Consider the following 13,526-nt stretch of genomic DNA (forward strand, 5'->3'; position numbering starts at 1 on the left):
GGGTTGTTCTCCAGCCTGGCTGTGGAAGAAAATCATTGAGCAGCCTTTGACTGCAACTATGGCAAAAAGCAAAAGGTTGTTTGATTTCTTTTAGTTCAACCTTAAATATCAAAATTAGATTAGAATTACTGTAAAAATGCAAAATTCAAGGTCTTCGATGTTATGAAAAAGGTCTAGAAAGAGAATTTAAGTGAAATAACCCTTTTCTCCTTTTAATTCTTTGCTATAAATTGTGTATTGCTCATCCTTTCTGGGTATTAGTTCTCTTAACTGTTGTTAACCAAGTTGAAATCATGATCTTAGCAGTGCTAGCAACATGTGTTAGATTTGACTCGTAAGAGGAGAAAATTCTGGAGCCAGGTCGGCAATTAGCCATTTAAAGTACTCCTTTGGTATAAATGGCATAAACACATGAGCACGTTTTACGTTAATCATCTCTGTAAAATCCCTTTTGTCAAGTAAGGTAACATAATCTCAGGTTCTGAGGATTAGGCTGTGGCCATTTTAGAGGGAGTGGGTGTTATTCTGCCCACCATGATATGGAAACACTTAACACCGGATTTCATTCAGGGAAAATATTTTTCAAATACGCCCATGATTTGCTACAGATTTTTAAGAAACTTTCACTTGGGTATTTTATAGGGAAGAGTTAAACATATTTTCAAAAAAGAAAACAAATTTTATTTGTTTGGATCTCAACCTACGTATTAAAGCTAATATTCGTTCTCTCTTGTTTACTTTAATAGTGATAACCTCCTAAGGAGAGCAGCCTGTGAAGAAGCTCAGGTAATGCCATTTACTGTGATAGAATTAAAACCCGCCTTATCTCCATTGTGCAGAAAACTCAGGCTGGTCGGTCCTGCACAGTGCCTTGCATCAGTGCTGTTTGGGTATTTTTTCTCCTATTTGGATGAATCAGGCTGAGAGCCAGCTCTGAATAGAACTCGAGGAAGCTAACCATCTGGTGAAGAGCAGCGCTAACGCCCACCCTTTTCGACTTGTTTACTTCTGGATTAGTCCTAAAAACACAGAAGCGGACTGGTTGGAGCCCTGGGAATTTGTTCGTGGCTGTGGTTGTCCCCAATCCAAATTATCATTCCCGATCCAAGTAATCCCCAAAGATATCAGTTCAGAGCAGGTGTTACCGCTCAAAGTCAACTCTTCTTAAAACTGTTGATTCATATTTTTAAAGCCTGTCTCCTTAGCCCAACTGATTCATACCATGTGCATTGTTATCCCAGTCCCATGATACTGCACTTAAATATTCATACATCTGAGTGTGTTAGTTATAGTTGAATTGTGAATCCTTTCAAGTTTGTCACATTTTTGTTCTTCCTTCCCCTCCAGATTTGTACATTATAGCTTGCAGATGAATTTTCATGACTGAGTTGCCTTTTTGTTATATATAATTTAAGCTTATAATATCAGAAATAACCAAAAAAGAAACATGTGAAGTAAAAAATGATAAAGGTATGATGTGTTTAGTAGGAGAGTAGGGTGGCAAACCTCATGTTTGTTTCTGAAATCTTTTCCTGGGTGACAATGACAATAGTCTTAATAAATTCCTCTCTGAATCTGCGTTTTAAGAATTTGTTACTTTTTTGTTTGTTTTATCTCATATGGCTCTAAGTGGTTTTGGAAATCAATTCAAATAAACTTTAATATTAAATTTGAGGTGATTTCCACCCCAAGCTAATTTTCCATTGGTAACTGGAAAATTCTCTTGGGTGGGGAACCCTTTCTTTCTCTCTTTAAGGAAGAGGGGTTTTAGGGTCCTCTCTTTCTTATTTAAGGTAAATGCCTCCACCTCTGTTCCGAGTTCCGTTTCCTCTTACTTCTTCAGAGACCATGTTCCTCTAGTTATGTCCTCCCTCTCATATATGTACCTCTTCCCAGCCTTCTAGTTCTCCGCTTCCCAGCACACATTTAGCTTCTTCATGTGACGAAAGGAAGTGAATTCATCCTTATAGCTTCCCTTAGTTTCTTTTCCTGTTTTTGTCCTTCCCTTTACAGCCTAAATTCTTGAAAGAATATGATTTTTTTTAATCTCACATAACTGAACTCACTATAGTCTTACATAAACTCCTTAACCAACTGTAAACATGAGACTTGAGTTGCAAGTAGGTAAGAATTCTAGAGACTAAGGAACCAGGATGAGGAGGACAATCTGAAACTGTAGATCTGGAACCTGGTAGGCCAGAGAACCTGCTTAATTAAATAACTTCTGACTACATTCCAGAAATAGCATGGATGGAAAAAGAACAAATTATAATTGGAGATTTGGCAGCAAAATGTTAAGGTCTAATTCAGTAAGAGTGAAAACAGTAGAAATTTATAATGTACCAGAAGCTTTTTACAAAGAAACAGTACATCTTTCTCAAGTCTTCAGAACAAGTTTATTTTTTTAAAGCAAGAAATAGAGAGTGGAGAGAAAGGATCCCCAAGGGACTGTCAGGGAGATTGTGGATTTAGAGTCAGTTATTTAAGAAAAATCTTGCTATAACTTTCATTTTTCTCCTCTCTTTACTTTGTACTTCTGTACTTGAATTCTGCCTTCTTGGCCCAGACTTTCTCCCCACCATCTAAGACTTGAAATTTAGCCCTTTTTGGTGCTTTCCTGCTCTCATTCTTTTTGTTGATCATCTTCTCTCATCCGTATGTTATATAGCAATAGGTCCCAAAAGTTCCAATTTTGACTCACATCTAGTCCTCTGTGCCTCTTCATTCTGCCTCATCCATTGTATGCTCTTTAGAGCTGATGGAGTAGAAGAGGTTTGGGTTTTGGAGTTAGATGTAAATTTTAGGCTTGTAATTTATTAACTGTGTGACTTTGAGTGACTTAATCTTTCTGAATCTTGATTTTCTAATCTATTAAAATGAGAATATTTAATACCTCCTAGGTTTTTGAGCACTAAAAATAATGTGTGCGAAAGTGGCAAATACTAGGTGCTTAGTTAGTAGTAATGACATTTCTTGTGCCAGTTGATGCTATTTAGTTATACAAGGTTGCAAAGAAGAGGAGGCAGAGTATTAGGTTTATTTTTATATGTATAAAGATATGAAAATTAATTGGTAGCATAAGGTTCTTTATGAGTGAGCTTTAGTAATAAAGAGGAGAAAAAGATGATACTCTGAAAACTAAAGACAAATGGATTAATTTCCCTTCTGATAGGCTGTGGCCTTATTAGTTATGTGTTTATAGTAAACCTAGCCACGTTTTATAGAGAAAAGAAAAGTTACTTACCTCTAGTAGGTGAAGCAGGATTTTTTATTATAATACAAAATTCAGCTTATTGTCTTATTTATTGTATAAATAATGGTACACTTTTGTTGTTGTTTATGGTTATTGTCAATGTGAAATAATGAATATTTTTTTTCCCCAGAGTAAATAGCATATCTACTGGAAGTAAATTCTTTTAGAATGAAAGAATATATGTGATCAATAACTGGATAAAAGGACATTTAGTTACAACATTTCTTTTTTCCTTTTTAGGTGTTTGGCAGTCAACTCATTCCTCCCAATGCACAAGTGAAGAAGGCAACCGTCTTTCTCAATCCTGCAGCTTGCAAAGGGTAGTTCAGTGTGTGATTTGTTACATAATCAGTTTGTCTAAGGGAAAAAAAATCACAGAATATCAGGCAGCTGGTTGGATTGTATGGAATCGGAAGAACTAGGTTCCATTCCCTTCCAGCAATAAGATTCATTTGTAATGTAGAAATAATGGTTAATGAGATATAACTGTAAAGCTAACTGATGCTTAGCAAACTTGTCTAATTGAAGTTTAATAATCATTCCAGAATTAACACTCTCAAACAAGTCTTATCTGCCTCCTTGGGAGCAACTCCTGCTGCTATGATGTAAATTATTAGGCCTTGTCTATTACCAGATGTTCAGAGATGGCCACGAGCACTGTGGACTTGTGAGATCAGAAACATTCTTTCCAAAAGGAGTGAGCCTAGGTCTTGAAGGTAGGCAGAGGGAGAACACACAGTCTTCCCAACTGAGGAAGTGGCCCAGGGCCAGGGGCCTGGAGACAGGAGTGACCAGTTGTGTCTGTTGCTCTGTTATAGGACAGTCAGTAAACTGCTCTGGCTGGGCTGGAACAGTCATGTGAGGAATTGTAGGAATTAAGGTGTGAAGAATAGTTGAGACTTTAGTTGGTAATGATGTGTCCATATTCATTTAGTGTAACAAATGTACCACACTGATGTGGGATGTTGAAAGTGGGGGAGGCTGTGTGTGTGTGTGTGTGTGTGTGTGTGTGTGTGTGTGTGTAGCAGGGCAAGGGGTATGAGGGACCTCTTTGTGCTTTCTGCTCATTTTTACTGTGTACCTAAAAACTGCTCTAAAAAATAAAGTCTGCAGGGGGCTGGCCTTGTGGCGCAGCGGTTAAGTGCGTACGTTCCGCTTTGGCAGCTCGGGGTTCGCCTGTTCAGATCCCGGGTGCGGACATGTCACTGCTTGGCACACCATGCTGTGGTAGGCATCCCACGTATAAAGTGGAGGAGGATGGGTATGGATGTTAGCTCAGGGCCAGTCTTCCTCGGAAAAAAAAGAGGAGGATTGGCAGCAGTTAGCTCAGGACTAATCTTCCTCAAAAAAAAAAAAAGTCTATGAATATTAAAAAACTACAGTGAGCAAAACAATTTTTTTTACAGTATTAGTTAGATGCAAATCAGTTGGAAAGGTGAATAAAAAGACCTCGATGGCTTTTAGAATAAATCATTTAGACTTTTTAGTTATTTTAAAAAAATAGTAAGAATTGAAAAAAGATTGATACTTTTTATTTTCTCCCTAATGACCAGAAAAATTCTTTTTGTCTTTTCTGAGGATGAGTAAATTAATAAATACATATTAGATTGGATCCTATAAGATCTGAATCAGAAGACATTAAGATAACAAGAACAACCACAAAAAGAATAGTTTGGACCAGCTTGTAAGTTATAAGGTTAATATTGTCTGAAGTAAACCACAGGGGCTCTGAAATAAATTTCTCTCACCATTTTTTGGGAGGCAGTGAGTGTGGTTTCACAGATAGTGACGACTTATTTCTTTGTAATTCAGTAGTTTAAGATATTTACCTATAGATTGTCTAAATTGGCTTCAGTCCTCTGCCGAATTGAATCATATTTGCCTGGCTTTGTTGGAGCCACTTGCCTCCCCTATAAACATACCAGTCATAATGCCTATTGATCATTCTTGTTTAATACCAACAAATGGACGGGTCCTAATAACGCAGTCAAAACACCCAAGATAACTGAATAGTCAGTGGTGACCTATGGCAGAAGCTAGCAGAGAAATCTGGGCTTCAGAGTTTGAAGGACCAGGTCTTTATACTCTTTGCTGCTCCATGATACTGTGAGAGTTAACTTCGTAAATCCTCGGCTTATTCATCTGTAAAATGGGAAAAGTAATAGCACACACATTATAAAATTACCATATGGAATAGATGCCTTTAGGATTAAATGAGATAATGCCAAGAAGTGTTAGCATTATTTCCATTTCATAGTAAGCACTGGATGAAAGAAATAAAGCTGCTGTTTTTGTTGAACCATAGGCTAGGTTGAGAACATTCTCTACTTTGCTCTCCCTCTCTTCCCAAAGGTGCCTGTACCTCTCCTGCCTACCATAATTTAACTGTTCTAAGTCCTATTCCTTTAGAGACCTAGTAAGTTAGTAACTTGCTCATTCTAATGAAGAAATATATGGCTGTTTAAGCTATAATCATTCATTTTGAGTTCCTACTTCTAAGAGATATGTACATTTAAAAAAACTAATAAACTACTTTTAGAGCAGTTTTAGGTTCTGCTTACATTTTTACATGTAAATGTATTTGCATTTTTAAAGGTGGATTCTTGTATAAGAGTACAATATTTTTATCTAAAGGTGAGGCTAAGGAAAGTCTTTCTTTTCTAAATTCATTGTCCCCTTTAACAAGGTGAATGCCCACATTCTTCCAGGAAGCAACCACTCGGAAGCTCTCCAGCATCTTTTTTGAAAGCTTTCACTATTTAATTGACTATTTTTGTCATTTTGGCTCTGTCCTGACACAATTCATGATTTATCATGTAGCTATTTCATTATGTAGTACTGGTTTAAAACTACATAAGAGCTTTAAGAAATAAGGTAACTGTGTTTAGCATAAATAAATAATATGTTAAGGAGTAAATTTTTTTTTGTGTGTGTGAACCTGGAAATTGCTCTAAGTATTAAAGTTTTTATTTAGCTCTGGTGCTATCTCACCCTTAATTATATAATAATGATGCATTTCTTACTGGTAACACTTGTTTTTCAGCTTTTTATATGGAAGAAGGAAAAAAAATGTCTTCACTTTCATTTTAGAGATTTTCTGTAGCCATGACATCACAGAAAGGCCCACATGTTCACATCTTCAGCTAACTTGGAGGAGCTTACAGATTGGTTGGAAGTGATTAATATAGCAGACTGAGACTTCTCCAGAGTTTTGCTTCTCAGAGATAGATGTGATCCACTTCTAAGTGATCCTTTCTTATCAATCTAGTAATGAAAGCAACCCTGGGAGGAGAAATGTTTGTAGTGTCACTAGCTTAGCCCGTTATTGTTGAGTTAAGCCCCAGAAATGGTGAGCAGGGAAGGAGGCATTTCCATTTAGCCTTTCATGTTTATTCTGATAAGCATTCAGAGCCATAGAAAAGGTATGGAAATTTGTTTAGTTTGCTTATTACCTGCTCAGGTAGGCCCTTGGTGTGAGATATTCTTTTGAATGGTTCTTCTGAAAATTTGTCCAAGCTTCTCTATTTCTACTTTAATCACAATAAAAAATGTTTTGTCTTCTGTTTGCTAATTGGTGGTTATTCTTTTTAGTTTAAAGAATGTTAAATTTGATCTATCTCTAACTATACATGCTCCTCATTATCTACCTTTGCATCTCTTTCTAGTATAAAGTATTCTGAAGAAAGTCAAAGCATGTATCACTGGTAAAAAAAAAAAAATCTTTTTGAAAGAGGATTGAGTAAATGTGGATGTAAATGTTAGATGTTTGGCATTGATTGTTTTGAAAGTACTAGTTTTTGTTTGTTGTCTTCTGATGTGATAGTTGAAAATATTTGAGTGAAAGACAAGTCAACTGATTGTATGGTTAGCATTTATTCAACTTTGAGACTATGCCAGCGGGGACTTTTTGCAGCTTCTGTGTTCCTTGATTCCTAGGCTGTTGTTTTGAATCCTGACCTAAATTGAACAAGAGTCACTATCAGAATGATGTGCATGATACTTTTAAAACACGCAAACTCTTGTAAGCCTGTTTAATCATTTCTGTTGTTACAAGACATCACAATTGTGTCATTTCCTTTTCCTCAGAATTCACGTCTGCGTTTAGGGTGAGTTTATTCATTCATTCATTTGTGCGTTAATTCATCAGATACTTATTGAGTATCTTCTAAGTGTGGCAAACATAATGCTAGAGGCCAGGATTCAAGGGTCAATAAGATTTGGTGTCAGTTTTTGCAAGACTTCCAATCTAGTCCCAAAGACTATTTTACAAATCACCGATCATCGTGCTATGTGAAAGCTTCTAACAGAGGTGTGTGTGGAGTCATAGGGCAGCACAGAGAAGGGCATGACTGTGCCTGGGAATGTCGGACAAGCTGCTGAGTATCCAATAGTTACATTAGGTAATTTTGAACTTTTTCCTTTCCTAGCAGAAATTCTGTCTTCATGGAAAAGAATTTTGCTCTTTCTCCAGGGATTTCACTACAAGGTTAAAAGTCAAAAGATAGAGATACCCGTAGTATTTGAAATTGTTAAAAATGATGTATTTCTACCCCAAAGGTTGTGTCCATTGACTTAGAATTAAGCAATATCTGTTTGGTTCAATCATTCCTTCAGGCCATCTGAAAAATGTTGTAGTAAATACATTCTTCTCCTTCCACCACTGGAATATAAATAAGTTCCATGAGGACTTAATGCCTTATACTTAAGTTACAAGTATTTTTATCTGCTTCGTCCCACTGTATCCAGCTCCTAAATCTGTGTCTAGCACAGAGTAGGTGCTCAGTAAATATGTGTTGAAGGAATCAAACACTGTTGCCTGCATGGAGCCGTATCTAGTGTACATTCTTCGTCTCGAGGAACCACTGTGAACTGTAAGCATCCCAAATGGATAAGAGCTGGTTGTGTTAGACAAAGGGTAACTCCTGGAGGCCCAGCGTGAAAGAGTCTCCGTTTCTATCCATAGAAACTCATCACTCGTTGTTAAACTTCCTATCCTTGAACAAATAAAGGAAACCTGTGCTCCTTAGTCTGTTTCTTGTTCTATTCTAGAGAAGATGGTTGGGATTTTTCTTCTTCCTCTTGAGAACTTTTGTTAAAATATTTGTATTTTTTTCCTTTGTCTACAGCAAAGCCAGGACTCTATTTGAAAAAAATGCTGCCCCGATTTTACACTTATCTGGCATGGACGTGACTGTTGTTAAGGTGAGAACTGCTCCAGAGTGTTGATTTTATCCAGGTTACCACTCCTTACAACATATCCTCTTCTCTTGACTTCTTAGCAGAAGTCACTTAATCACTTAAGAAGACAAGAACAGAGAAATCAATGTTGTGTGTTTGTTCTGATAATTAATAAAAGCAATTTTGTTTTTTCAAAGCATTGTCAGCTTTTCGTTTTCAGAATAGAATTAGATGGAGGCATGAACGTGATTCCTTTCATCTGAAAGATAGGATGTGGAATCATTGTCTTTTGGAAGATGAAAGTTGTTGTAGCTGTAAGAATTCTTGAACATTAAAAATTAGTTTAATTTCTTGGTAGTTCCATAGACAGGCAAATATTTTCTCTCTGGTGAGGAATTATCTCTGATGAGGAATTTTAAATGGTAAAGCTTTAGAATTTGCAAGATTTAGGTAAGAAGAAAAGGGGACAAAAATAAGGTAGAAGGAAATGTGCTATTTCAGAAGATGCCTCAAGACTCTGCTTTGTTGACTTTTAAGTAACGTGTGTGGTGTATACATAAGTACATGTATTTGGTGAAAATCACTCTGTTAACATGTTTGTAAGTCTATGGTTTATCTATTTTTAATATTACCCCCTTTCATTAAATCATAGAGATTACAAGTCATTTAGTCCAATTTACCATGTAGTGTTGAACTCTCTTCTCCACCTTGTCTGAGATGGGGTCTTCCAGTTGTCTGCCTCCAGGGATGGGAGAAAGGGGAAGAAAATTAACGTTTATTTGAGTACCTGTGATGCATGTTACAGACTCTACATATGAGGGATCCTAGAATGTTATGTAAGACTGGTAGTATTTGTTCTTTGAATGTTTGGTTGAACTCAGGAGTAAAACCATCTGGGCCTGGAGCTTTCTTTGAGGCGACATTTTTTTTTTTATATTAAATTTCCTTAATGGCTCTAGAAGTACTCAAGTTCTATTTCTTCTTGAACTAATTTTGGTAAGGTAAATTTTTAAAGGAATTTGTTCATTTCATCTAAGCTTTCAAATTAATTGGCATCAATTGTTCGTTTTATCCTCTTTAACTTTTAAATCTCTATAATATCTGTAGTATCTAATTTTCATACTTAATATTGTTTATTTGTGCCCTCATTTTTTTTTCTCTCAATAGTCTAGTGAGAGGTGCACAATTTTTTTTTTGAGGTGCATCAGTTTAATTAATCCTTGCCAAGAAATGTTTTTTTGGCTTGTTGATCCTCTCATTTGTGTTTGTTTCATTAACTCCTTGTCTGTCTTTATTGTTTCCTTCATTCTACCTTCTTTGGATTTTTTTTCTGCTTTTTTTCTTTTTTTGACATTTTAACTTGGATGTTTATTTGATTAATTTTCACCCTTTTTTCCTAGTGTGTTTATTTAAAGATGTAAATTTCATTCTACTGTTTTAGCTGCATACTAAAAGTTTTGATCTATATTTTCGTTATGATTCATTTCTAAATATTTCCATCATGATTTTTGTTTGGCCTATGAGTTATTTAGGTATGTTTTAAAATTTCCAAATCTGCAGTTTTTCCAAATCTTTTTGTTAATAATTTCCTGTTTAATTATGTTATGGTCAAAGGATGTAGTCTATATAATTCCAGTATTTTAACGTTTATTGAGACTTGTTTTATGGCCTACCATGTGGTTTGTTTTCATAGATGTTCCATGTATGCCTAAAAAAAAAAAATTTATCAGTTATTGGGTACTGTGTTCTATATATATCCCTTAAGTCAAATCTGTTAATTGTGTGGCACAAATCTTCTATGTCCTTACTGATTTTTTTTTCTGTTTTAACTATAGATTATTCAGAGAGAGAGGTGTTAGAAATCTCCCAATCTGATTGTAGATTTGTCTACTTCTCTATGTAGTTTTGTCCATTTTTGCATTTTATATTTTGAAACCATGTCAGTAGATGCACTCAAGTTTCAAATTATTTCATTCTTCTCACATTTTGACTCTGTCATAGATCCTACCATAGTCTATCTTATCTAATATTATTAGTAACTATACTAGCTGACTTTGGTTAGTTTTTGCCTGGTATACTTTTTACATCTCTTTACTTTCAGCCTTTTTGTATCCTTGTATTTTAGATGCATCATTGGTAATGGCATGAAAACAGGATATTTTAAAGATCCAATTTTTTTTTGCCTTTTGACTGGACCATTTAATCCATTAACATTTACTGTAATTGTTGATAAATTTATCTGTATACTAATTATCACTACAAACTGCCTTGGACAACTGTTTTTCTGCTTATAATTCTATTGGTCAGCAGTCTGTGTTCATAGCTGATCTTGTGCTGGTCTCTCCTGGGCTCCTCAGTGGTATTTCTTTTTGTGCATTGATAGCTCGTTTCTTTTTATCAATGAATAATATTCCATTGTGTAGATGTGCAACAGTTTGTTTATCCATTTACCTATTGAAGGACATCTTGGTTGCTTCCAATTTTGGCAATTGTGCATAAAGCTGCTATAAACATTCTTGTGCAGGTTTTTGTGTGGACGTAATTTTTCAACTCATTTGGGTAAATACCTAGGAGTGCAGTTGTTCTGTTATATTGTATGGGTATGCTTAGCTTTGTGAGAAACTGGCAAACTGCCTTCCAAAGTGGCTGTACCATTTTGCATACCCACCAGCAATGAAGGAGATTTCCTATTGCTCCACATCCTTACCAGCATTTGGTGTTGTCAATGTTTTGAGTTTTAGCCATTTTATTAGGTATGTAGTGGTCTCTTGTTGTCTTAATGGGCAGTTCTCTAATGACATATAATCCTGAGCATTGTTTCATTTGCTTATTTTCCATTTGTATATCTCCTTTGTGAGGTGTCTGTTCAGATCTTTGCTCTTTTAATTGCATTGTTGCCTGTTTGTTTTGTTATTGTTGAGTTATAAATTTCCTTGTATATTCTGAATACAAGTCCTTTATCAGATATATGTTTTGCAAATATTTTCTCTTACACTGTCTTTTTTTTTTTTTATTAGCCCTGAGCTAGCATCTGTCACCAATCCTCCTCTTTTTTGCTGAGGCCGATTGGCCCTGAGCTAACATCCATGCCCATCTTCCTGTACTTTATATGTGGAATGCCTGCCACAGCATGGCTTCATAAGCAGTGCGTAGGTCTGCGCCCAGGATCTGAACTGTTGAACCCTAGGCTGCTGCAGCGGAACACAGGAACTTAACTGCTGCACCACCAGGCGGCCCCCTCTTATGCTGTCTTTTAAAGCTATCTTTTCATTCTCTTAACAGTGTTTTTCATAGAGCAGAAGTTTTTTTAATTTTAAGGAAGTCTAACTTACCAATTTTTTTCTCATGGATCTTGGTTTTGGTGATCTAAAAACTCATCACCAAACCCAGGATCACCTACATCCTCTCCTGTGTTATTTTCTAGAAGTTTTATAGTTTTCTATTTTACATTTAGGTCTGTGATCTATTTTCAGTTAATTTTTGTGAAAGGTGTAAGGGTAGTGTCTCAATTCACTTTTTTGCATCATTAGGCTACTCTTTTTTATCCTTCTTTTGGTTCATTTGGAATTTTCATCTAATAAAATCAGAGCCTCAAATGTGTCATATCTATTAATGTACTCTTTTAAATTATGGTCTGTTTACTCTGTCAAGATCTTTTTGAATTTTGGGTCTTTCATTCATATACTTATTCATATTTATTAATTTCTCTTTTGAAAATATTTATTGAGTGCCTATTATGAGGTAAACTCTGTTCTAGGTATTGCGGATATAGAATGAACAAAGTAAACTTTCCCTATCCATCCTCAGAACTTCCATTCAAAGTGTGAAAGGAAGGGATGCAGATAAGAAACATACAAATAAACATATGATTTGTCAGATGGTGATGAATGCCAAGAAGAAAAATCAAGCAGGATAAGGGGACCAGGCACATGGGCATGTTAGTTTAGTTCAGAAGGTCGAGGAAGGCTGGTCTAATGACATGACCTTTGAACGGAGACCTGAAGGAAATGAATGAGTCATGCACCTTCACGGGGGGCAAGCATGCTGCACATTCAAAGGCTCTGAGGTAGGAGTGTGCTTGGGTGTTTGAGCAATAGTGAGGAGGCCAGTGTGGTTGGAGTGGAATGAGCAAGAGGAGAGAGTGAGAGGATGAGGTTGGAGGAGTAAGGAGGGGCAAGATCATCAGCTTTGTATCATTTACATATGCAGTAAATTACCTTTCATCTCCATTGTTGATAAAGGGTTATATAGAAAAAGGTTGAAGAGAGAGCCCTGAAGAAATGTCACTAAGAAGCTGCCTACATGGGCCGGGCCTCTGGCCAAATGGTTAAGTTCGTGCGCTCTGCTTCGGCGGCCCAGGGTTTTGCCAGTTTGGATCCTGGGCGTGGACATGGCACCGCTCCTCAGGCCGTGTTGAGGCGGCGTCCCACATGCCACAACTAGAAGGACCCCCAACTAAAATATACAACTATGTACTTGGGGGATTTGGAGAGAAAAAGCAAAAAAAAAAGTTACCTACAATTTAATGTCACTTGATTGAGCATCTCACTTTGAGCTTAGACATTTGATCAGTAATTAATTCACCTAATCATATTCTAGCATATTGTTTCCGCCTTTCTCCACCTTGTCCCCAAGGATATTATCAAATAGCTTGCCAGGTGCCTTGCTGCAGATCAGAAATAATGTCTGTCTCCTTTCCCAGATCTAGTAATCTGTTGAAGATGAGGGTAGTCTGAAATGCCTCATTCTTTGCCAACCCATGGTGATTCCCAATGGTCACCTGTTTTGGGCTGCTCACAAACCATCCTTTTAATAAGGACTGACATAGATTCTTTTTTTAAAAATGAAATATTTGCAAATGTATAACTATAAAGCCAGGGATTTCATTTTTAGGATAAAAGTAGGACTGTTCATCATAAAATTCTCTGGTGTTAGTTAGGGACATCCTTTTTCCTCTGTGTTAACTGTGACTTCCTGGCTCAGGTGCTTTAGCCCATCTGAAATCCAAATCCTTCATTTTTGCCTGTTAGTGTGTCTAGTACAGTGTCAGTTGGAGGGAACGTTTCCTTAGTTTGGTATGAGTTGCACTGTGTCT

The 13,526-nt window shown here is 36.4% G+C and overlaps 1 protein-coding gene across 4 annotated transcripts in view; it reads left to right on the forward strand.

The window, feature by feature from the left end:
* The window catches only part of AGK (acylglycerol kinase), an 87,091-nt gene that overhangs the window by 26,831 nt on the left and 46,734 nt on the right, over positions 1-13,526 (forward strand). For all 4 annotated transcript variants that reach the window (XM_023639840.2, XM_070266020.1, XM_001498120.5 and 1 more), the window contains 3 exons: positions 747-786; positions 3,494-3,573; positions 8,380-8,455. In XM_023639840.2, coding sequence (XP_023495608.1) covers positions 747-786; positions 3,494-3,573; positions 8,380-8,455 — 196 coding nt within the window. The remainder of the gene's footprint in view (positions 1-746; positions 787-3,493; positions 3,574-8,379; positions 8,456-13,526) is intronic.

Source organism: Equus caballus, chromosome 4 (assembly GCF_041296265.1).
Source record: "Equus caballus isolate H_3958 breed thoroughbred chromosome 4, TB-T2T, whole genome shotgun sequence".
Lineage (NCBI taxonomy): Eukaryota > Metazoa > Chordata > Mammalia > Perissodactyla > Equidae > Equus > Equus caballus.